The sequence below is a fragment of the Metarhizium robertsii genome (genome assembly GCF_000187425.2).
Source record: "Metarhizium robertsii ARSEF 23 chromosome Unknown MAA_Scf_4, whole genome shotgun sequence".
Lineage (NCBI taxonomy): Eukaryota > Fungi > Ascomycota > Sordariomycetes > Hypocreales > Clavicipitaceae > Metarhizium > Metarhizium robertsii.
The window spans coordinates 1,061,894-1,085,851 of record NW_011942182.1 but is presented as its reverse complement, the minus strand read 5'-3'; the positions used below and the strand labels follow the sequence as shown (position 1 = coordinate 1,085,851).

Here is a 23,958-nt window from a genome sequence, read left to right as displayed (position 1 = left end):
GTATAAGTAACGCCATTCATCTTCAAGCCTCATCATTTACACAAGCGTAAGAACCGCCATGTATTCCGAGAGGTTTACAGCTAACTAACCCTTCTAGGTTCACGTAGACGCCTTCTAGTAATCCATGCTTTGGTTCATAAAAGTTTCATGCCGCTAGTTCCGCACTATTGGTCCCCAACAATTGGTGATGAAATCTGGTCCGATCCATAAGCTCTTTTGGGTGGTTGGCTAAATGACTAGCTTGGATTTAAGCTTAAGGGCTTGAATAACCTAATCCATGACTCCATTGCGTCATGAGGTAATTCTTGTTTTAGACTCTTCCGCCTCTAAACATTGTTCAACTAACTTTATCCGAATCGAGACAATGGTCCAAAACAGCTGCACACAACATATGAGACACCATATCTATTCGGTCGAACTACTTTTAACCCTAAGCCTCAAGCACCATCCTAATTTTAGGAGGAAATAGCCACTCGCAACACAACTTCCCAATTCTCAATTCTTCCACATGGGTGCCGAACAATATGGCTCAGCCGTCAACTGACCGTTGTGTTTGTCACCTACTTAATCAAGGCAACTCCAAAACTGCAATGTGACTGCCAATCTCCTCTAACGATACCAGGTCAATCATCAATATTTCCGGCTCCATGAGCTCACGTCTCCACCAGCCTTGACGAGTGCTGTCCATCGACAGAGGGACATGCATACGCCGTATGCTCCAAAGGAGCAATGATTTTACGCCTTCTACTTGCTGAGCGGAAATTGGATACCACTCTCGAACTTGTCCCAGTCAGTGGTAAACAATGACCGAAGGTCCTCATCCTTGAGAAGTTTGCAATCAGCCTTGTGTCCGTTCTTGTTCCATCCAGCAACTTGGCAGTCCTGACACGTCCGAATCAGCACGTCACATCATCAAAGGGAGGATGAATATTTTCGGAACCCTACCTGTCCACAATACCAAAAAATGTGGCATTTGCCACACTGTTTCAAAGAGGCCGCTTTCGTCCCACAGCCGTGACACATTCGTGTACCGTTGGCCTCCACCGAGAACTGTTGGATTCGATCGCTCAATGCCATCAGGTTGTCAAGAGATACGGGGAAGATCTACAAACAGATAGTGGTAAGTAACATTTCAAACTGCGCATATAGTACCAGGTTTGTGGCTTACTTTAATCCGCGAAGGTTGCTCGTGGCGAATTCCGGGTCTGTCAAACGCAAACGAGTGTTGTTTCGCTTGTAGAATTGCCACCGTGAATCCCTCTTTGACCCGTGCTCGTTCCAGCTCCATTCCCCGACTATCAGTGTGAAAAAACAATGGAAGTGTCTCTCCATCAACATCTTTCATCTCGAAATGCAGACGAATCAATGCGGTTACATGCCGGATTTCCGCCAAAAAGCACCAATTACGTCGCGAATGGCCCGCCAGCTCGTTGGGATCGTGAAAGTGGTATGACTCGTCGTGTGGGAGGCCACGAAATGCAGGAAAAGTTGTCCGGTCTCTAAGATCAGCCAACTGCCCTGGTTGTCTCGGCTTTTCTCTGCGCCAAAGCCAGTCCTCCAAGTCAGCTGGGTCAAGGCCCTGGGGAACGTCGTTCACGGCTGTTTTCCACTTCATCGATAACCCGTGCAGCTCATCTTGCGATACTTCATGTGCCAGAGCCTTGAGCTCAATTACCTTGTCGCTATCATCGCCCTCGAGACATATCCATCCATCTAGGGCTCGGCCAACAAAGATTTGAGCCCTTGCCAAGTCATTGTGAGCGATAGCAATATGTGCGGCGCAAACATAGGCCGTCGGCAAGCCCGGGCCATTCAGACCTTGCTCGTTGTAGACTTGCAGCAGGTGGTCCACGTAGCGAAGACTTTGGAGAGGGTTAGACAAAAATCCCTGAAAACCACCTTTGCAAATTAAATCGTCAAATTGATTAATTTGGCCCAGTCTCCTATCGCTTCCTTGGCTTTGATCTGGTGGCAAAGAGCATAGACCGCAAGAGCATATGAATCCAAAGCGTTCCTGGAGTGTCCGAATTCGGGTTACGCGATTCCAGTAGCGGCCTATGTAATATATCGTGATCTCCTCCCCTTTCTCGATGTCTCTCAAGGCGTGAACTGTGTGTTGTTTAATGTTTTTATTCCAGTTATTCAGGGCATTGTAATCACAAGCATGGTTGATGCGACATGCTTGGAGGAAGATACCATACTCGCCATCATTAGCTGGCAAGGCATTCGTTTCAACAATTTCAAGATATTTTTGCACAACATTTTCGAAGGTACGAGCGGCGTGCAAGGCCAGAAATCCCTGCTGGTGATGATTGCTGAGGGCACCAACTTGCCTCCAGATCAGTGTCGCGAGCTGCGCCCTGCTCATTGTCGTGGGCTCAGGTAGGGTAATGATGGGCTTTTCGCAAATGATGCGGGTGCCTTTTGGAATGGCTTGAGTAGCAATGAGACCCTTCCCCTTTCCTGGCACATTTTGAATTTCGTACATGATGATTTATGTCGCAATACTACTTGTTGGATCTGGCGCAACAAATTTGCCTTGGTTGAAGGGTAGAGAGGCTACGCTGTTGATGGATACGCCATGAACCTCAGCAGCTGGTGGAGGATCGGGAAATAGGACCCTATTTATGGTAAAGAATGAGCTCATCCGGTTGCAGAAGCCGGAGAGAGTTTCGCGTTTGGTACAGGCCGGCAGTTTGTAGGACCATCCGTTTGAAGGGCAAGGATACGCGGGCCTCGTGTGTCGCTGCCAGGTGGCCAGCACATCAGCGTCAAACGACAGTCATATCGTCAGGCTCGGGTGGCCCAAGCGTATGAGCTCAACCGGCGGTCACCTACTTCTCACTCACCCGTAGGAGGCAGTGAACAATCCATCGATGAGACGGCCAGGTCGGCACGGAGTTGCGTTTGTGATATAGCGCAATGCAAGTCGATGCTCCAACACACGAGAAAAGGTAATCGGAGACAGAGTAAGGCATACTATGCATCTGTCTGAACAAGGCATCGTTGAGTCTAGTATCGCAAGACTTCGACGGTCCTCATGCTTCGAGCGGGTGTCTTGAAGCACTAGCACAGCTGTCACCATCAGCAGACCCCTTAATCGTTCATATCGACAACACGATCAATCACAAGGGAAGGCTTGGAGGACCTGACCGTACAGAGAGAATTCAAGTTCGGTGCCCCCATACACTCAACTAGTCATCGATATATTAGTGACGGCTCGAGTCTATAGCCTGAACTGTTTTCTCTTACGGTTTATTCTTCCCGCTCTTCAACTTTCGATTCTCCTTCTCCTGCTTTTGTTGTTGTTTCTGTTTGCCCTTTCGAATCGTATCAACTAGCCCCTCAATCTCTTCGATTTTGTCTTGTTCCTTCTTCTTCTCATCTTCCTTGTCCTTTGCCGCTTTTTCAACAGCCCTGGCCTTGGCTGACGCCTTCTCTGTCCTTTCAATCAATGCATCACTTTCCTCCCACAATTTTTTGGCCATTTCGTCGTCCCTCACGTCGCTGCGAGCAAAATCCACCTCCATGCATTCCTTTATCAGCCTGCCCCCGTGACCTACGGCTAAGCTAGATTCCATGACTGCGTAAAGAATAGATTGCGCGCCTCTAAATGGCGACTTGAGCAAAAGCCACGGAAACGCATACCCAACGACATAGATGGCCAGGCCAAAGAGGGACCCTCTTGTTAGCCAGCGTCGCATTCCTGGCGTTCGGCTCAGGCCAGGGTCAACAAAAATGACCTTGGCGTTCATTGGAAGCTGGTCGGGGCGTTTGTAGGTGTCAAGGTGCTTCTGAAATGCTTGGCCAAACACGGTAAGGGCAAGCTTGCTTCTAGCGTAAGCCGTAGACGGAGACCAATTTCTTTCGACGACGGGTTCCTTCAAAGAAGGTGATCCAATGTACGACGAGCACGTCGCCATGATGATCCTCACATCTCGATCAAACGGCTGTGCCTTGATTGCAGGGCTCAATATCCCCAGCAGGTGGAAATTGGCCAAATAGTTCACCATCCATGTCTCTTCGATGCCTTCCTTCGTTTCCTGCCTCTTGCCCCCCGGCGGTGTCATTGTTGCAGCACAGAGCACAATCATATCCAACCTCCGTGGCGGCGCATTGTCAATCCACTTTGTCGCAAATTTTCGGATGCTATGTAAGCTCGATAGGTCGACTTGCTCGGCGTAAATCAACTGGTTATTGGTTCGGTCGCGCATGTCTTGTATGTATTCGACAAGAAAGGGATCGGAAGGCGGTGTATGTGTCAGGAGGATTATTTGAGCACCTCGAGCCGCCATTTCCTGGGCCGCTAACGCACCGATCCCCGATGTGCCGCCAGTAAACATGACCACTCTGCCGTGGAGGTTCTTCTCTGAGGGATTCAACTGCCCAGACGTCCATCTCTTGAAGAAGTAAAGCAATGTTACAGTCGTCGCGACGGTTATGATGGTGTATGCGTTGTCGCGAAGCCAGTCCGGCGGACCGTGGCCGATGACGTACATTAGGAAGGGAATTGGCATTTTAACGGAGCGGACTCGGGCCGGCGAGTCGGAAGATACTACAAAGGTCTGGAAAAGATTGCAGATGCCATTAATGAAATTGAAAGATGTGTCGAGGCGAATGGGCAAACCAAGTTGTAGATGGATAGGGGGGAGGTTGGAGCTTGCACAGGTGAAGCTTGTGGTCCCTGAGCTGCAGCCACGTGACGAGAAAGCAACCGCCAAAAGAAGAAAAAAATGAAATAAAATGAGATAAAATACATCATCACCGCAGCAAATCTGCTTGCGATGCCAGATATTCAACTCGGCTCAAATTGTGCCAGATCGTACCGCCCAATCTCCTATCTCTCGAAAACCCGCACAATCAGTGTCTTGCCCCATTAGTCCCATTGGTTCCATTGGTTCCATTGGTTCCATTCCCATTCACCTCCTTGGGCTTCTTCTCCCATATCTCACCAATTGGGTCGCCATGGCCAGCAACGCATATCCAATCTCCAATGCCGTATTCCGCTGGCGCCCGTCTTACACCTCTTCCTCCGCCTCCAATAATCAAATTACCCGGTCTGTAGGTCTCGTCCTCTTTTAATCTACGGATGACACTACCATGGACGCGCACATTATTCGGCATATCTCGTACCTCACCGCACGGCAAGGGCCATCGAATAGGTTTCCAAGAACCATCGGGTTGGAGGTCCATGCGACGGAAGGGCAGGTATTCCATGAATTTCCATGCCGAGACAGCCATGTAGCCTAACCCGCCGCCATACTCGAGGGAGTCGTGAATCCGGGACGTGTGGGCTTTATGCATGAGCTCATGAAACGGCGAGATGTTGTCGGAGTCGGGCGCAATTCCTGCCACAAAATCGCGTGGTCCGATGTCTGGGCTCGATTGTCCGATTTGTGCGCCCTGGACATGGCCTGCCTCGTCTTCCACTTGGATGGCTGGCTGGCTTGCTCGACTAGACTTCATGCCGCGCGCCGAGGGCCGGACTTTATCGAATACATCTTGGCACCCCATCTCCGTGATATTATCCAGGTCAAACGAAAGGCCAGCTTTCATGGCTTCGCGAACCATCCACGATAGCGGTACGTGACTCGCACTCTTGCGGCCGTCTAGGGCTTCCCAGCCTCCGCCAATGTCGCCGTGGCCGCCCGCGAACCAAACCTCATCGATATCCTGGTCCTCATTCTGCCAGTCATCCATTTCAGCCTCCCACTGAGAGGCATCGGAGCAAGACATGTTATCCTGGTCTTCCATAAGGGCTCCCTGTGCCATTCTCTGCCTGGATCTGGACCGTGCTCGATACGGTGCGTAATGATGCTTGTGGGAAACGGCGCCACGCCGTCCTCGTCCCGCGTCGCCAGGCGCTAGAAACTGACTCCCATGCCTTTCCTTCTCTATGGGCACGGGAGGCAAAGCATGCTTCTCCTCGGAGTGTGCGTGAGACACATCTATGCTTCGTCGAATACGGTCAATCATGCCCGCCATGTGTTCACTACGGACACGACGATGGTGCTCATGTTTCGGCGGCTTTTGATAAAGAAGGTCCTGGCGAAACTTGGCGCGACGTTCGTCAATGCTGACTGCATGTCGAATGAATCTGGCGCTGGTGCGAGCCGTGTAGGGGAACTTGGTCCGCTGCATCCAGGCAGCTTCAAACCGCGGCACCGAATTAACCGTATCAAACAAGCCTAGAAACTTGATCCGGCCCACCGGACGTGAAAAGGTCTCCCGAAATCCCTTCATGTAGTTGTACATTCTGCGCGTTTCTTTATCCTCCTCGGACTCGTCCTCCTCATCGTCCGCTTCTTTGGAGGGCGGTTTTCTGGCCTGCCACTGGGCAAAGGCCTTCCAGGCAAATTTCACCATCTCTTCGTTTCCGTGGCACAAGAGGCCAATGTAGTCGAGCATTTCAGCGAGAAATCGCGCAATGTAGGCGCCACGGCTGAAGCCAAACATGTAAATCTCATCGCCCGTCTGATAAAAGCGCATCAAGAAGCGATATCCACCGACAACATGTTGATCAAACGACGAGCCAATGGCAGAATCCTTGGCCTTTTGGTACCACGAGCTAATGCGAGCTCGTAGGCCGCTGTGAGAAAGAGAGTCCGAGATGACATATGTGCCAATGCCAGCTCCACGGACAAAAGTGTCAGCGGCCAGTACGACGTAGAGACATGATGTGTGTAAATGCAAGACTCACGTTGGTAGTAGTGATATTGGTCACCCGCGGATCGATCCAACATTCGAAATATTTTCAGAATATTGCTATCACTCTCGTCGCCATGGAACTTATTTCCCGTCCCGTCAAAGCACAAAATGAGCTTCCTCGGGGCCCTTTCCGCATCTCTCGGCATGATGGCTGCGTGGGAGAAGGGACTCGTAGCTCTTGGGCTTCGAGCACTCGGGCTTCTGCCGCCCGGGCTGACGCCTCGGGGGCTTTTATCTCTGGGGGTCATAGGTCGCTGCGAGTAGTCCGCGTACCAGTCCTCGTGCTGCTTCTGCTTTGCGCCGCCATTCGCGGGATACGGGTCGAGAAGCCCGTCGGCCATTGTGCTCTGCCTCGCCTTGGTTGATGCCCAAGCAGCGTTGTATGCGTCCAGCTTTTTGGGGCAGTTGCACAACGGACGGCCAACCGTGAGCAGGAATACATCGGAAGAAAGAACCCTGACTGCCTGGTTTTAAGTATCGGCACGACACCAGTATCCTCTGGCTGTCTGAGTGTCTCGGAGAAGAGCCCCCGTCAAATGACACGTTCTTCCGTGATGCTCAGCCGCAGGAGCGTGATGCATATTCCTCCCGTCAAGTCTTTATGAACAAGCCCTTGGCGTGTGGTTCACACGGCCCTGAGTGGTACCTCTTTCCGCTGTTTAGAGTAGAATTTGCTGGCGGAGTGCAAGGACGGAGGAGGCTTGCATGTCTCGGGCTGGACCCCGGCGATCATTACCAGCTTGTTCTTGTGTTGCTGTACTCTGTACAGGACGAGTGAGGCCATTACCACCAAAAAGAGTGCTCTGCCAATTGGAGCGAGGGAGACATGGCAAATTGTGTGTTCGGATGGGGAACAAGCTGCATATCATTGTCTAGGCCCTCCTTTTGCTTTTTCCTGCGCAGCTTTATGCATGTGCAGACGTCTTCATTTGTCCAGAGCGCAATATCTGCATGTCTCGCTGAAAAGGAGACGTGAGTAATGTTCCTAGTGGCCGTTTGGTGAAGGCCGGCTTTCTTCGGTTCGTCTTGTTCGACGTACAGAGTACCATTTGCACCGACCCTTTATCAGTCCAAAGTATTCAATGAGCACGGCATCTTCGGCTTACTACAATCAGTTACTCCTGACTCGGCACGGACATGGGGACATGAGTCCATTCAGAGGAAGTCTCGTCTCCGTCCCGTCGAGGATCCTGGGAGAAGGTGGAGTTACACGGCATATTGGCGATGCACGTCTGGTTCAGCAGTGCCACTTGGCCACTTTGGTGAGAAATTGCTCTTTTCTTTTTCCTCTTTCTTGGTTGTGACAGATAAGGAGAAACAGTCGTCGAGTCAATCTCGTTTGGAACAGCGGGTGTGCATTTCCGGTACGGTTTGGGATTCTCCACGGAGTACTAGTACTTCCGTAGTCACGCTCTTGTTGAATCAAATTGCTGGCGATCTAACCATGACTGAAGACCAAATGCTACGATGCCGGGCCGAACCGCTACCGACGACGTCGTCGCAATTAGTCACGGCTGACATTTGTGAGCTGAGAGCGGATCCAAACCTTCGCCTCGTACCGCGTAACCCGCCCTCGGAAATTGTCATATCTCGAGCCTTTTTTCTTTTCTCACTGAAGTCCTGCGGTCACCTAGTTTCAGTCGTTTTGACATATTACAGATCAAAAAACTTGGTGCGGAAAGACAGACAATGACTCGGACCACTCCGTATTCGCTTCATTCTCACGGGCCGAATCATTCGTCTCAAGCATACTCTGTATCCTCGACACTATGGCAGTTGCGGAGTATTTGCCAACTCTCATGCTCATCAGCCGTATCAAGAGACTAACGGTATTACTGCTTATGGAGGGAAACACAAGCGCGAAAATCCCATGGCGAATTGGAGTCTTCTCCTCAAAGTCGACGGTTAGACTGTGCTAACGGAGAGAGGCAGACTCTAGTATTACTGTTCCTTCCGATGGCCAGACTCTCAAGAGTCAAGACGCACGTCCAAATCGAAGGACTTCATAGCGTCTAGCGTACACATGACTATAGTTACTCCGTACCCGTATCTAATAAGTCCATCGTCACCTTGACACATTTTCGAACCAACCAGCCAATCAACCATGCTAGCTGTTTCGCTTTCCATCTTTCCAGTTCCTCCTTGTTCAGTCATCCTTCTACTCCGTACGCTATCACGTACCTTGAGTCAGGTTGAGATGCCCCATTTCAAGCATGCCCCCCCTGAATGTAAATAGGAGTATGTATATCCAACCATCCATGTAGAGGGACAGTATACTGCAAATAGCCTGCCTCAAAGCAGCACAGTAAACAGGCACAGAAGTACTCCGTAGTGCATCTGCTAATTATTTGGCGGATAATATCACAACCCATGGATTGATAGACTCTGTAGTGAATTGTTGTATTTTGCATATGTGGCTTGGTTATACACCAACTGTACTCATGAACAGACCATAGGCAGTATCCCAGACGTTTTGCAAACCGTCGTGGGTTGACTACACTAAACTCAGGTCACTAGATGCGCGTGTTCCAACCTAGCCCGAGAATCCCAACGTCATTCATAACCGTGGTAGTAATTCCTCGACTTGGAATATCACGGGGCTCATCGCAACTCCCCCAAACCAAAAACCCATCCCATCTCCCTACACCTCGACACGCGACTCTCCAAATACATCACAACGCTCGCAACACATCAAGCCCAGCCACAAGAAATCATCACAACTTGCTATCCTTCCACTCGGCCTTCCTCCTCTCCACGAAACTCAACACCCCCTCCCTCATGTTCTCCCCGCCATCCATCCTCCTAAAAATCCCCCGGTCGACCCTCCTCGTGCTCGCCCTCGGGTCCTCCGCCTCCCACCCGCCCAGCAAGCCCTCCCTACTGACAATCACAGAGTCGGGCGAGTTGCACGCCACGTCGACCGCCCAGCCCAGCGCCTCCTCGACGACGGCGTGCTCCCCCTTGCCCCTGACAATCTTGTTGACGACCCCCCACTCGAGCATCTGCCGCGCCGGGTGCATCCTCCCCAGGAGCGCCATCTCCGAGGCCCTCTGCCGTCCCGCGATCCTCGTCAGCCTCGGCAGCGCGCCGGCGCCGGCGACCACGCCCCTCGTCACCTCGGGCAGGCCAAACTGCGCGTCGGGCGCCGAAATCACCATGTCCGCGTTGAGAACCATCTCCATCGCGCCGCCGAGGCAGAGCCCGTTGACCGCGGCGACGATGGGCTTCTTGCCCCGGCGGTTGCTGAGGCCGCCGAAGCCGCTGTCCTCCCAGGACCGGTCGCGGTCGTGGCCGCTGGGCACGTTGCGCTCGTTCATGTCGTTCCACTCTTTGAGGTCGGCGCCTGCGGAGAAGGCGCGGCCGCGGCCGGTGAGGACGGCGCAGCGGAGGGTCGGCTCGGCGTCGTACCAGTTCCAGAGGGCGTCGAGCTTGGCGTGCATGTCTCGCGGGATGGCGTTGAGCTTCTTGGGCCGGTTGAGGGTGACGAGGAGGACGTGGAAGCGGGGGAAGGAGAGGATGACGTTGGGCACAGAGGGGGGCGGGTTGGTGAAGTCGTTGAGAGTCATGGCGGTGTCTTGCCGAGGTGAGAGGCCCTTTTGATATGAGGAATGATGTGAAGGATGGAGGGTGAGATCACTGAGATGTGAGGCGGTTATCGTGCGATGTTGGATCTTGGACCTCGACGGTGTAGCTACATGCGACGGCTATACTGGGGCCAAGCGGAGCAAATGCAGCTTATCTACACTATGATTCAAGTGAGAATGAAAAAGTGTGAGGGTGCAAGTTGAATGCAGCGTGAGGGTGATTGTGTGATATGTAGTAGTAGTTATGTTGTCTATTGCATTGATGTCACTCCACCAAGGAAATCCGGGGGTGGAGATGCACCAACGGTCTGGCAGGAGGGGGAAAGAGCCAATGGGTGGGGAGAATTGACATTCCCATCGTTGATGCCTCGGCACGGCACCTTAGCGGCCATCGTCGGCCCGGCTCCGAGCCTCCGACGACATCATCTCATCATGCCGACGCGTGAGTTGTATAGACTTGTGGGTGGCGTGTAAGTCGTCGTTTGCGGTTCCAAAGTCGCAGGCCTCAGCATTCAGATGCATCAACGCGTTTGGCTTTATACTGTTTTATAAATTATGAAAAGGCTTCTGGCATGATCGACTTCAAGGCCCACGGAGGCTCAGCATCACAGCCTAATGAACATTCAATTCTAGAACCTAGCTTCACTGCCTCTGCTTTGTTGCACACAAGCATAAGAGCATCAAACGCAAGGACTGTCATTGACATGCCCCCCAATTCAAACCATGAGGCCATGCATCTCATACAACTACCAAGGGCCGGCCACAGACCTGCATACCGGAAGGGTACTTCGGTGTCAATACGGTTATCGAGTTTAGCCGTTTAGCCAGGGAACAAAATGGCGGTCCTTGGTCGAATATCCCTGATATCCAGCCAAAAAGTGTGCCCTTTTAGCTCTCTCTCCGTGGCACTGACACACGGTTTCATCTTCAATTTTCCTGCCCAATTTTGTCTTCGCTCGCGAACTCTGGCGCCCGCCACCAAATAGATGACTCGCGACCCTTACACCTTCTGTAGGGACAAAAATGAGACAGTTAAAACAAGCCCTTGACGACGATTCCTTTGCACCAATTGGTGCCAGCAAGAGACTTGGAAGTGATCCAAGTAAAGCGCCACGTCGCCCAACACCAGAGTGGTTTGTAACTGCAACTCTGTCACGGCATACTCCCCAGCTCAGCACATAGCTCTCGCTTCTCACACGCATCGTCACGTCACACCCAACAACCAGTCGGTATATCCATACCTATTCTCCGTCTACATCAATTACAACAAATGGTATCCCGCATCACTAGCCCAGCCATCGCCGTATTGGAACTAAAATACACCACCGACGCCGCCTATACCATAAGAAACTATGACCGACTTATTTTTTCCTGCTTTTCTTTTTTACACACCATCCTCTAGAGCCGCCCTACGCTGGCAACCCTCGCTTCTCACTCTCGGTGAAGAAAATCACCATGCGCCACAACTTCTTGACCAGATCCTCCGCATCCTCATCCAACGCCTAGAAAACAGTCAGTGAAAATCCTCTCGTTCGTGAAGCGATTCAGTCAAGTTGTCAACTTACCCCTTCGAGCTCCTCCACCAGCGCAGCGGCAGTGCCGTGCTTTCGCAAATGCTCCTCCACTGCCTCCACCAGCATCTCCTCCTGCACACCCAAGTAATCCACCACCTTCTTCTCAACAAACGGCCGTAGCTTCTCCCGGATGACAGAGTCGTCCATGTAATCCCACTTGACTTCCCAGCTCCACAGCCCGTCCCTTTCCGATGGAATTTCCTGGGCAAGAGCTCTGACAGCCTGCGAGATCTCTTCTTCCGTCATAGCGGCAGCTCCAGATATCGGCTCCATCTGGATAGGGATAAGTTGGCGCTTGGTGGATTGTTCGGTGTCCTCGTCGTCCAGCAGGCCTTCCACCTCGGCAATTGTACGGCGCTGAGGCACTCTGGAAGCTTGGGCTTTTTGGGCAGCTGCACCAAGAGAAAGCTTGAACGGCTGAGGGGCCGCAGCGGCAGCGGCTTCGCGCCGGTCCATCTCTTCAGCTTGCTGGTCCAAGAACGAGTCGGCCATGCCTCTGGCCCTCTCCATTTGTGCCTGCTCCCGGCGATGCTCGTCATTTTCGGCTCGTCGGTCCGCATCGTCTTTACTCTCCTCATCTGCCCGGTCCATGCCGCGCTTCCGAGCCCATGTCGCATGATCACGGTAATAAGGATGTGATTTGCGGCTGGCCTCTCGTTCATCATCCCACGACTTTTCTCTGCCCAGGTGCTCGTCCCTTTTGAGCTGCCCAGTCTCGGCTTCCTGCTTCTCACGGTCTTGTTCTCGATCCAGTGCCGACTGTCTTGAACGCTCTCGATTTGCCCACTTGCGTTCAGCATCAACGTACGCCTTGTCGTCCTCGGCTTGCTGTGCTTTCTTTTGTCTCTGGTTAAGCTCCTCATCGCTGGCGTCAGAGTCTTCTTCAGCTCGGTTGAGGCCGAACTCGCCATTAATAAATGATACACGATTATGTCCGTTTTGGCCCCTGGGTCCGGATGGCGCATTTGGCACCGATCCCTTGGGGCCCAGAGGAATGTTATTAGCTCCGCCCGACGGTCGAGATGGAGCGTTTCTCTGCCTCTCCATTTCTTCCATTTCCTCCTCCTTTCGTAGTCGCTCTAGATCTCGCTGATTACTCCTCTCACGGAACGCGGCGATTTCTCCCGCCACAACCTCCCGCATCTCAGCAGGAATATCAGCCAATTCATCTTCCTGTGCTATGGGGATATTGACCACTTCAACATTCTCGTCGGCGTCATTCTTCATGGCAGTGTCACCATCGGCGTCCGTACCGTTGCTGATTGGAGGATAAAACAACTCGCGCAGAACTTGCTTCAGAGCTGCCTGAGCATCCTCCAACTTCCCAAAAGCAGCTGGATTATCTGCTCTACTCTCTTCGAAAGTCTCTGCGTATTTGAGGGTGGTAGGGTCAACAGCAACCTGAAGCGTCACCTTCTTAATGCCCTCGAAATTATCGTCCTCGGGGGGAGCATCGGTCGAGCCGCTTTGGCGTTGAACCGGCACTTCCACATCCTGCTCGTGTAAAAGCTTGACAGCATTGGATAGTGACTCAGCGTCGTCGAACATGGCGAAACCAAACTTTGTGCCTTTGTGTTCGTCTATCACGCTCGCCGAAGACTCCCACTTGCGCAATATTCCAACGGCACCCAGTAGCTTCTGAACACCCTCATCGCCTTGTATGCCGTCTGGGATCTGGTGAAGCATAATCGTTCGGAGTTTCTCATCGGCAGTTGGTGGGATGAGCACTTGGACGGATTCCCTGGCAGCACCCCGTCCCTGATCGGAACCACGCTCCATACCAAGACCAGGTCTACCGCCCGAGGCTTGCGACCGATCACCCCGTCCACCCTCCGTCGTCGGTGTGCTCGTCCCTAGGCGAATAACGGGCGCGTTGAAGTTGATATTCGGCATATTGGCCGGAGCCTGAAAGCTGGCGGGTAAGCCGCCAGGACGCCCAGATTGGGGAGCGTTGGCTTGCTGCATACCTGGAGGGGCTCCCATACCGGGAGGAGCAGCCATACCGGGAGGGGGTCCTATATCATCCAAAGTCAGTACTCCCTCACAATTTGCATCGAGTGTAGTAGTCGTACCAAGACCTGGGGGCGCATTCCTGCCAGGAGGTGGTGCGCCGTAACCACCATAGCCCGGTGGCATACCGTAGGGGTTCCCTAGACGGCAGTGTTAAAACCAGTGTTCCATAAGCTCTATATTTGACATTCTGCAAGTAACATACCCCCGTACTGATTGTAGGACATGTCGTCCGTTCGTCTCGCAACGGATCGCGACTCCGCCGAGAAAGTCTCCGAGGGACGGGCAATCGAACGCAGCAACCGTCAAAAATCGGCGCACTCCTTCGATATGGTTGAAATGCCCAATTCTTGACCGTACAAGATTCAGCGCCGATGACTTGCAACGAGTCAGCGATAAGTTTGTCGAAGAAGGAACGATCAGTCGTCAAAGACGGATGGCTCGCCGAAAAAGAGCTCCAGCCCACGACCAACGGGTCCAGTGGAGCTGCCCACCAAAACCAGCTAAATCCACCGTCTCCTTCCACTGCCCGCATCAATTTTGCTCCGCTCCGACCACTTTCCCCCAGCAACTTTTAGCTATCATTTATATCGGGCGAAGCTCCCTGTCTCGCGATATCAATTGATCTGGACATACGGCTGGTGCAGGGCCAACAGCATTCAGAATGTGAGTACTCCGTAAATTCAACACCATCCATTCTTCCAACGCCAATCATGTACTAAATTTCGCAGGGCCGCATCAAGATACACCAGCGCCATGCTGTCCCGAATGGCCGCGACCTCACCGGCCACCGTCCTGGCCACACGAGCATTTTCCACAGCCCTCCCTCTACGAATCGCCTCCTCAAAACCAACCTACAACGCATCCTCTCCCAATCCAAGGGGCCCCGTGCGATCCAACCCCCTCGTGGGCAATTACGTTCCCGCCGAACCCGCCAAACCTCGGGACAAACCAACCCATTCCACGTCGTCTTCACCCAGCGCCTCCGTGCCTCCTCCTCCTCCTCCTCCCGCCTCTGCCGCTCCCGCCATCCCCGAGCCTCAAGAGAACCCAGCGCACGCCTACAACGCGGTCGCCCGCACCAACATCACCATTGACCTGGCCAACATCATCTCCGAAAAGGCCTCCTCGTACGCCTATAAACGCAGCGCCTCCAACCCCATGGACATGCCAAAAGTGCGCGCCAAGGCCGTCTCCGGCCGCACCGTCTTCATACAGGACCGCCTGTCGCCCACCTCTGCCCCGACGCCAATGGTAGCCCTGCGCGTGCTCGAGAAGATGTGCCGCGACCAAAAGATCAAGAACAAATTCCATTCACAAAAGTTCCACGAGCGCAAGGGCCTCAAGAAGAAGCGGTTAAGGAGCCAGCGGTGGAGGGCCCGGTTCAAGACGGGATTCAAGGCCGCTGTGAATAGGGTCATGGAGTTGAAGAAGCAAGGCTGGTGAGCCGGACACGGGGGCGTGTGTACTATAGAACGCGGAATGGTATGTACAATAAACGGCATTTCAAGGGCAACATATGGACCTATCGTAGTCATTCTTGCGTAATTGTGATGGTATACGACTGATTTGGCTCCTGCAATTGGTTGTGGTGATGCAATCCTGCGTAATTCGCTTTTGACATTCGATTTGTATGGAGAGTATTTGGTACTGTTCATAACTTGCCTTGGCAGGAATCTTTGAAAACGTAAATAAGTGCCAATGCAGAAATGAAAGCTCAACGTCTCTTAATTCGAGCCACATTACGCGCCATCCACGACAATTTCGGCATGATGCTCACTGACATGCAGCAGTTGCGGGAAAGAAATTTATTACGCCGTCTATCAAAAACTCATTCCTCTTCCCATTCCTTACTCGGACTCGCCAATGGACTAGCCTTGATCCTCGGCCTCGACTTGAACACCGCTTCCATATCCTCTTCTAGCATCAACTCCTCCGTCAACTCTGCCCTCCCTTTTTCCTCCTCCTCCTCCTCCACCTTTGGGAAGCAGCTGCCCTCCTTTCTCGGCAAAACCTTGTTCTTCCGCAGGCTGTTCCTCCTTTCAAGCTGGGCTTTCTTCTGCGCCTTTTCAAAGCCAGCCATGCTAAGCCTCGTCCTGCTAACTAGATCCATGGGCTCATTATCCACCGGTTTAGACTCTGGTTCGGAGGGAGGGGTGGGACCATATTTGTTGTTAATCGGTGGTCGGAACGGCAGTTCGGTTTCTTCTTCGAGAAAGGGAGAGTGGTTTCCTGCCATGGAAAGACGGGTGCGTTGTGCAAGGGACAGAGTTGGCCGCTGCTTGATACGGCTTGTGGGGGACGGGGATGCGTTGTCCAAAGATGAGAGGATGTGGTCGGCTCTAGTTTGGGTTGGTGATGGGGGCGGTTCGATCTCGTCGAAGTCTTCGACTCGGGGCAGGGAGATTTGTTGGTTTTGGGGAGACCCTTCATGGGGTGGTGAAGCTGAGCTTGCCGTCGAGGTGGACTGGTTGAAGACTTCGGAGTGTATTATTTGCGGTTTAACTGGGTGTCGTCGCAGGCTCTCTAGTTTCGTGCGGTTGGTCCGAACAGGAAAAGATGCTGGTAGTCGTTCATATGGCTCGTCTTCCAGTTCACTGATCTCAGAAACAGTCTCAGCGGCATCTGAGGAGTGTCCAAATGACGCCCTGAATCGCTGTCCAGAGTTCCTTCTGCGTACAAAGTCAGGGATGTTGGAATCCACGTCTTTGATACGAGACAGCTCTCCTTGTAATCCCTCCACCAAATCTTCATATTCCGGTGCAAGTGTCGGGTTCTTGCCAATATTGGTGCTCCATCCTACTTGCAGCTCAGTATGTGCAGAAAATTTAAAGTCAATACCCTTGTTGGGTCTCTTCTCGACAGCTCGCTGCTTCATTGGAGATACGGGTCCTTGGGTAAACTGGCCAAACGTCTCCTTTCGAAACGTATCCCACCTCGCTAGCCGTTCTCTTTGAGCCCACACCCTCTTATCCAGCTGTTCCAACAATCCACCTGAATGCTCCTCAAATTCCGCCAAGCGCTGCTGTTGAACTCCTCGCCAGACTTTCTTAAACGGCATAGCCAGTAAACCAGTCCCCTTATCATCAGAATCACCATAAATCAAAGTCTGCATCCAATTCTCATTTCCAGACCAGTTGTTTCGAACTAAACGCCTCATCTCCTCCCTCGCATTGTTGGACAACGTATCCCGATTGGGGTCAGCTTCCTTGGCCCGAATTGCCTCCATTCTTCGCACAACACCCCTCTCTTTGACGCCCAGCAGGCCTTCAAAGTCGCGAAACATGTCCCTAGTATCATTTTTCTGGTGCAGAAACCGGCATAGTGAGGCTTTATAAGCTAGTATCAGGACATTCAACTCGCCATTGTCGCCATCATACCCTCTATTTTCAAATGCCAAATTGACAGCAACTGGCGGATGTGTACCGGACGCCTGTATATTCTCCTCGAGGACTTTCTTGAGCACAGCCGTAGAAAAGTAGGCCAGAACTTCTTCGAGCCGTTCGCCTTTGCAGTCGTCGAGCATGGTCTTTCGAATAATAGTGTCGCGGCCGAGCACGCCATTCTTTTTAGCGGTTTCGAGGCCTCGGAGGAGTGCGGAGCGTAGATTGACGGATTGTATTTGGTCAGCAGGAGGAAAGAAGGGTTTGAATTTCTGCATACAATGGTCGTTAGGCACACAGACTCGAGCAGCATGATTAGCCCAGGGAACTTACTGCACAGGCCTCCTCCGCATCCCAAAGTTCGAATAACCTCACCAAAATCCACTCGACACAATGCACCCTCCTCTTCTGCCATTGCACTCCTGTCCCGGCAAACGTATCGAGACTAACATCTGGCCAGTCCGGCAAGGTATCCAGATCCAGCAGTCTCAAATTCGTGAACAGCACGGACAAGACTGGAAGACCGGTTCCATATGCATGCGCTGAATTTGAAGAACTCGCGAGAGGGCCCGTCTTCGTCGTCGATTTCGTCGAGGTCACGCGAGAGCGCGTGCGAGACTGGACAGTGGACATGGTGGCATTGCCAGAAGTAGCAATCGTACGCAGCCCACTGGATCAACTTTGATGCATGTTGCAACCGTTTCTTAGCCTTTTGGCAAGATAAAGGGGAAAAGAAAATCAGACGGCCGAAGTGCTGGAGTAGGTTCAAGTGCTATGTCGTCTGCATGGGCAAAATGTTTGTTTGGAGGTTGAGCTCGAGTGGTCCAAACCCCCACTATGCGCGTGCCTCCATGTGTCTTGTGCAGGCGGTCCTGGTTTGGCAAGGATCATGTGTACGGTGTAGTACTACGGAGTACATTTGGTGCACTTGCATGTGAGTCCAGACCGCTTGATAGTCTGTGTAATTACTTGTAACACATTTTGACATCGATTGCACCAGCTCATTCGAAATAACTTTTATTCACCTCCAATTATTTTTTGCACCATCTGTTTACCTCACTTCTGCTCCAATCTGCGTACTTTTATTTTCCGGACAGGTGACATCATCACCACCGCCAGTATTAGATACTACCAAGTTGTTCCTACAAGTCAACAACATGCAGGTGTTTCAAGCCTCACCGCCAGACTCAAGCACATCATGTTCGTAGTCCCCCAATTATTAGTATCGTCTAGCATATGCCGCCGGGCACCAGTCTCTTAGACTCGTTGCAGTGCTCTTAACCTCCGAAAAATTTCCGTATTCCGGCCCCGTCGTGAAATTCGCATCGACAGGTCCATACAAGAACCACGAATTCATGGGCTCGGCCAACACTTGGGGTTTGGCACCCTTGCCTGTGGGATTGGATATAGTTCTTTTGATTCCGATGTTTCCTGCCAGCACATACGCCTGTGTGTCTTTCCCTCGGTTTGGGTAGTCGAGCATTTTGAGCGGCGCTTTGGCATATCCGACAGGGATGTGGTCAATATCCACGCGAGTGTATGCTACACCGTCAAATCGCACGTCGTCTGGCTGTGGTCGAGTCCCGTTAGGTGCAACAAGTGTGCCATCTTCTCGCCAATGCATGAATCCCGTGATCCAGCCAGAAATATCGAATTCCGTTGGCCCGGCACCGCAGAGAAATACTTTGTTAGCCCGTACAATCTGGTTCCAGAACGATTTGACCGCCGGGCTGTTTGGCTCGTCCCATGTCTGCACGAATCGGCTGAGAATAGGCTTCAGATTATGGGCAAACTGCGCTGGCTCGGCCCCAAAGTCTGCCAGGCGATCCAATTTCTTGTATAGTTGAACCCAGTCGAGTTTGGTCCCAAGCAAGGTAACAGAAGGGATTCCGCAGATGACCGCTCCAGTGAACTCGAAGTAGTGCTGCATAAGGCCCATCATCAACACGGTGGCCGTCATGTTATCATTTCGCGTACTGGTACTGAACCCAGGAGCAACCCAGCCCAGCAGCCAATTTGTTTTGACACGTTTTTGGATCTCGGTCGCAAACGCAGCAATAACGTTGGTCCAAGAAGTTTCCTTCACAACAATTTCCTTCTTGCCTTGGAAGTTTACAAACAAGTGGCGAATTTCTTCGGCATGTTCTGTCATGTAAAAGTTGAGTTGGGCCAGAATTTCGAACCAGATTACATCAGGACGAAGGACCAGGCTTTGATGTTGCGCCCAGGCCACTATCGCACCGCGAACAAAACTGTCAGAGGACGGGTATACGTTTCCGCGGAAGACCTTCTTGCCGGACTCCTCAAACTCCGAGTAAGACGATAATAGCAGATTGGGCGTGTAGGGATTGCTATTCGTTACTTCTTCCGGGCAGCTTTGTCGAAAAAGCTCATCTGCCGAGGTTACGACACTGGCTGACTTGAGTGGAAGTGGCTCGACATTGCTGACTGAAACTGTGATCTGGCCGAAGACAAGAGGTGTAATTGGCAACAGGCCGAGGATAAGAAGACCCTTCATTTTGCAATGCAGGGCGAACGGGTGACAATTGATGAGAAGCGAAGACTTGAGCAACCTGCTCAGGAAGTTTTGTCGTTTTTTTTTTCTTGAGCGGTATTGTTTGGACTTCAATCTTTTGACTTCCTCGTCGTGGAATCTGAGTTCTTGGCAGGCAGGTTTCAATGGCATTCAGGAAGACATGCTCAGCCTTTTAACCTTCCTGAAGCCAGGCCAACTTTCGGCTCATCACCTCTCATGATGAGAAAGTTGCCAGCGGGAAAGAGTGGTTCGACTACCAAGTCTTGCCCCGAGAATGTCACCTTGCGACTGCCGTATAGGGGCCGTTTCGCATCAGCATTAACTGGTAGTGGCCTGGTGCCGATCGAGAGGGTGGCGAGGTTAGTTGGTCGTTTGGTGTTGAGCAGGAGCCACTTACCTAAGAGACAAAGCAGGTGGCCCAAAGTAGCCAAAGCAGTCATCATGGACACGGAATCATTCACAACATTGCACAAATCAGGGTGGATGAAATGCTTCCGTATGTTTTCATTTGAATCAATCTATATATGCGAGCCGAAAGTAGCCGCGTCTCAACCCCAGCATGGACTCTTGAATCAAAGCCAAGATCAGCCCAGCTCGTAAACTCCAATACCCGCCCAAGCGCCATGCTCATTGGCGATAGATAAAAATTTCAGAAAATCAAGGTTCAATAGCAACGTGGCTAGGTATCATTCGAAATCATGTCTCGTCATCTGCGCTCATCAGATCAAATTTTTGCGCCACGGCGTCGGTTTTCAGTAGAGTCGGGAGCCCCGTCTCGGCGCTCCAGTCAATCTTCACGACTATCGTCCTGGACACGCTGAACAATGGCAACCAGTGACCGGTGAATCTTGTCACTGGACTGAATGCCGCACACCTTGCTCACAACCTCTTCGGGGCTGCTCTCGGACATGATCTTGGCGAGCTCCTTGGATTCTTCATCTTCCTCGACGTTCTGGAAGCGGAAGCACATCTCGATAGCATCGAGAAGGTATTTGATGGGCTGGTCAGCCTCAGCAAGCTCGGCGGCAGGGCCAATGAAGCGCTCCTTGCGAGAAAGTTTACGCAGAGGAGCACGGCCCACGCGCTCGACGGCATCTTCCAAGTGAGGGTTGCCGATACGTTTGATAATCTTTTCGACGTAGGCAGCTTGATCATCCTCCTCAAACTCGTGCTTGGAGACAATGAGGTTCTTGGTCTCCATCAGCGCTCCACGTACCTCAGCCATGATGGCTCTATCTTGCAAGGCATCGTACACAGTGCGCTTTCTTCGGTTGTACCCGTGGTAGGCGGCAGTGGCGTGTCCTGTGTTGACAGTGTATAGCTTGCGCTCAATGAAAGGGGCTAGGTTGTCAACCCAGTTGATGCCCTCAATAGAGGGAATACCAACGTCTTGGAATGGAGTCTTGTCGACTACCCACTCAAAGAACTTCTCAAGAGTGACATCGAGGCCAGCATTGGGGTCCTGAGCAGGCACAATTCTGTCTATAGCAGAATTGGCATAGCGCGCTCGGAGATGGTGGTCCTCAAGACGCTCAGGTGCAGTGTTTCGCGGGTCTTTGATATGCTTGGCGAGAGTGTCGGTAGCACCAATAGCGTTTTCGCATGCAATAACATGCAGGGGAGCATCGTCGTTGGAGCGGCGGTCGATGCCCTTGGCAATGACGGGAGCAATAAACTTGAGAATATTGGGGCCAACAGAGCAGGTGACAACCTCAGCGGTGGCAATCTCGTTGATCAAGTCCTCTTCATGCGTCTTGGAGTTGATGGCGCGGTAGTTGGTGATGGTGTTTTCAGTAGTGCCTTCTGAGCCAACTTCAATGACCTTGTATGAGGGCGAGGAGTTGATCTTGTCAATGAGAGAGTCGACGACATCGGCAAAGACAACCTCGTAGCCAGAATTATGGAGAAAGCAGGCAACGAAACCACGGCCTGGAATGGAATATGTTAGCGATGCAGTTCTTTTCAGCAAATCTTTGTGTTATGCAATACTAGCTTTGGGCTGCTAAACAGCCAGAGAGCTTCCATACGGCTTCAGCAAACACTGGTCTGCGGCCTGGTAGTCACCGGGCAAAGCCGGGGGACGCAGAGGCTACTCGATTCCTGGCATATCGACAGAGCCGGGATAACGCAAGCGCGGGGTGCGTGCAGGTGGGGACTGGCACTGCACCGACGAAGACGACATACCGATATTGCCCGCTCCAAAATGGACAGCCTTCTTCTTGAGACCACCGACAGCCATAGTGAAGAATAAGTTGATCTATGTGGTTTTTGAATCTAAAAAACAAAAGAAAGCGGCCAGGGATATTTTGCTGGCGGAGGTGTCTAAAAAGTGCTGGATTGAGAGGAGGTAGCCGCACGATCAAACAGCTCAACAAATACAGGTGGGCTGGTGGCTGTTGTAGCGAGTGCGAAAGTCGGGTATGTAATTGAGAGAAAAGGCCAAAAACGGTGACCGTCTTGGATGGAACTGAGTTAACTGGAAATGGAGAGGGAAAGCTAGACGGAAGATGAGGGGGTCTACCAGGGTTTATATAAAGTGAGGAAAGTGACGAGGCGAGGCGAATTGACATCAAAGGGTAATGACGGAACGGTTGTAAGTTTGCAATACACCAAACGACAATACGGCCAAGTGCGCTCCGGATGGAGACGTGAAAGTGACTTGAGGACATTGAGGCATGGTGGGGCAAGGGGCGTGTGGTGAGGAACAAGGGCAGGAGCGAGGGGCAATGCCAAATGGATGACAAGTGATGACGATATTACAGAAGCGGGTGGCGCTGGTGCCGGGCAGTGCTTGGGATGTCGAGAACTTGCATTTGGCACCATGAATGTCCGTGGTTGTGCACATGTGCTTGTAATGGTGGAAACTGCACCATCTGCAAGCGGCCGGCCGGCTTCATTTGTCCTGTCAAGTGGCCTCTGTGCAAACAATTGCTGCAATCAAATGATGCTCAGCCTGTCCTCCAAAATTGAATGTGTCTGGTGTGATGTAACGACCAAGGCACCCAGCCTAGCAGATACGCGGTGGAGCAATGTTGGGAAGGGGCGCTGCCAGAACGGAGCTGGTGGGGCTGGTGGGGCGGTTGCCAGCTTGAGAGGCAGTCACCACATGCAACAACATTAAAGTGCTGGGCAACTGAGCCAGTTGGCTGGCATTGTCTGCTACAATGCATTACGGGCCACAGTCCCAGACTACAGGAAGTGGTTTGGGTGGTCTGGGTGGCGCAACGGTGGGGAATGCAGCCAAGGCCAGCACTGAAACGGCAAGGAACGGACAACCACCAGCCTGAACATGTGCACATGCCTCCCACTTCAACGTTTGCCTCGTCAGAAGGCATCGTGACATTCTTGACACCTGCCTGACAGCACATGTCTTTGGCGCAGACGCATCTCGACTTTCATGGCTGATGGACTGGCTACTGAGAATTTGCAAAAAAGAAAAAAAAAATTACAGCGGGCGCTTGCAGGAATCCATGACCAATTTGTATCCAGTCGAGCCAAGCGCGGGAACAGACAGCCACGAATTGTCATGCTTACCTGGCCATGATGCAAGCAAGACAATGTTTGGCTGAGTCCAGAAGACGTGAATACAGGCTTCACGGCCATCCATGTCCTCGGTCCCGCCGCAAAAGGCCGAGCTGCAACGAGGCTTTTACAGGGATCGATGCGCTGTTTCACTACAAGCGCTGCAATATCGTCCGTAGGCCACACGCCATCATCGACTTGAGTACGGGACATCTGGAGTACGGAGGATCACGGACCTAGGAGTGGCCTATCAGCGGCCTATCAGTTGAGGGCATCAGGGCCTAGCTGCGCCTATCAGGGTCAATTGATCGATTTCGATTCAGGGCACCGAGACGCTGCCTCTCCGGCCAGGCTCCGTTTCGCGCACCAGCCGTCAAGGCATAACGTGTGCCAGGGCTCCAGATGTCTTTAGCGGCCGAGTAGACGCCGCCAAGCCACATCGATTCATTGTTGATAACCTGCATCTCCTAACTCGAGCCCAGCCAACCAGAGGCACGCAAGCCAGACGAATGTTGAGGTCGTCAACCCAATGGCCACGTCCCACCACACCGTTACCACCACCAGACCACCAAAATTGCCGCCATCGCAGCCTCACTTGACTTTCACGTCAGAAGCTAGAGATAAATCATGTCTCTGCCAGC

General features: G+C 52.2%; 8 protein-coding genes across 8 annotated transcripts; 1 reads left to right on the top strand and 7 right to left on the bottom strand.

Annotated features, from left to right (window-relative positions):
- Nucleotides 1–744: 744 nt before the first annotated feature.
- Nucleotides 745–2,488, bottom strand: MAA_08209 (SET domain protein, sequence; the record flags this gene model as incomplete). Its single annotated transcript, XM_007826207.2, has 3 exons — nucleotides 745–882; nucleotides 946–1,104; nucleotides 1,169–2,488. 3 exons carry the CDS (start codon nucleotides 2,486–2,488, stop codon nucleotides 745–747), a joined length of 1,617 nt encoding a protein of 538 aa, XP_007824398.2.
- Nucleotides 2,489–3,248: 760 nt separating this feature from the next.
- On the bottom strand, nucleotides 3,249–7,049 carry MAA_08210 (short chain dehydrogenase/reductase family Oxidoreductase; the record flags this gene model as incomplete). Its single annotated transcript, XM_007826208.1, has 3 exons — nucleotides 3,249–4,565; nucleotides 4,924–6,632; nucleotides 6,701–7,049. 3 exons carry the CDS (start codon nucleotides 7,047–7,049, stop codon nucleotides 3,249–3,251), a joined length of 3,375 nt encoding a protein of 1,124 aa, XP_007824399.1.
- A 2,373-nt stretch (nucleotides 7,050–9,422) lies between these two features.
- Nucleotides 9,423–10,274, bottom strand: MAA_08211 (uncharacterized protein; the record flags this gene model as incomplete). The annotated part of the gene is made up of 1 exon (XM_007826209.1): nucleotides 9,423–10,274. One exon carries the CDS (start codon nucleotides 10,272–10,274, stop codon nucleotides 9,423–9,425), a length of 852 nt encoding a protein of 283 aa, XP_007824400.1.
- Nucleotides 10,275–11,701: 1,427 nt separating this feature from the next.
- MAA_08212 (Splicing factor PWI) lies at nucleotides 11,702–14,103 on the bottom strand (the record flags this gene model as incomplete). The annotated part of the gene is made up of 3 exons (XM_007826210.1): nucleotides 11,702–11,794; nucleotides 11,858–14,016; nucleotides 14,082–14,103. The coding sequence occupies 3 exons, from the start codon at nucleotides 14,101–14,103 to the stop codon at nucleotides 11,702–11,704; spliced, it is 2,274 nt and encodes a 757-aa protein (XP_007824401.1).
- A 529-nt stretch (nucleotides 14,104–14,632) lies between these two features.
- On the top strand, nucleotides 14,633–15,322 carry MAA_08213 (Ribosomal protein S21; the record flags this gene model as incomplete). Its single annotated transcript, XM_007826211.1, has 1 exon — nucleotides 14,633–15,322. The coding sequence occupies one exon, from the start codon at nucleotides 14,633–14,635 to the stop codon at nucleotides 15,320–15,322; it is 690 nt and encodes a 229-aa protein (XP_007824402.1).
- A 385-nt stretch (nucleotides 15,323–15,707) lies between these two features.
- On the bottom strand, nucleotides 15,708–17,892 carry MAA_08214 (uncharacterized protein; the record flags this gene model as incomplete). The annotated part of the gene is made up of 2 exons (XM_007826212.1): nucleotides 15,708–17,531; nucleotides 17,593–17,892. 2 exons carry the CDS (start codon nucleotides 17,890–17,892, stop codon nucleotides 15,708–15,710), a joined length of 2,124 nt encoding a protein of 707 aa, XP_007824403.1.
- Nucleotides 17,893–18,478: 586 nt separating this feature from the next.
- On the bottom strand, nucleotides 18,479–19,777 carry MAA_08215 (uncharacterized protein; the record flags this gene model as incomplete). Its single annotated transcript, XM_007826213.1, has 1 exon — nucleotides 18,479–19,777. The coding sequence occupies one exon, from the start codon at nucleotides 19,775–19,777 to the stop codon at nucleotides 18,479–18,481; it is 1,299 nt and encodes a 432-aa protein (XP_007824404.1).
- Nucleotides 19,778–20,582: 805 nt separating this feature from the next.
- MAA_08216 (mannitol-1-phosphate dehydrogenase) lies at nucleotides 20,583–22,034 on the bottom strand (the record flags this gene model as incomplete). The annotated part of the gene is made up of 2 exons (XM_007826214.1): nucleotides 20,583–21,724; nucleotides 21,980–22,034. 2 exons carry the CDS (start codon nucleotides 22,032–22,034, stop codon nucleotides 20,583–20,585), a joined length of 1,197 nt encoding a protein of 398 aa, XP_007824405.1.
- Nucleotides 22,035–23,958: the final 1,924 nt, after the last annotated feature.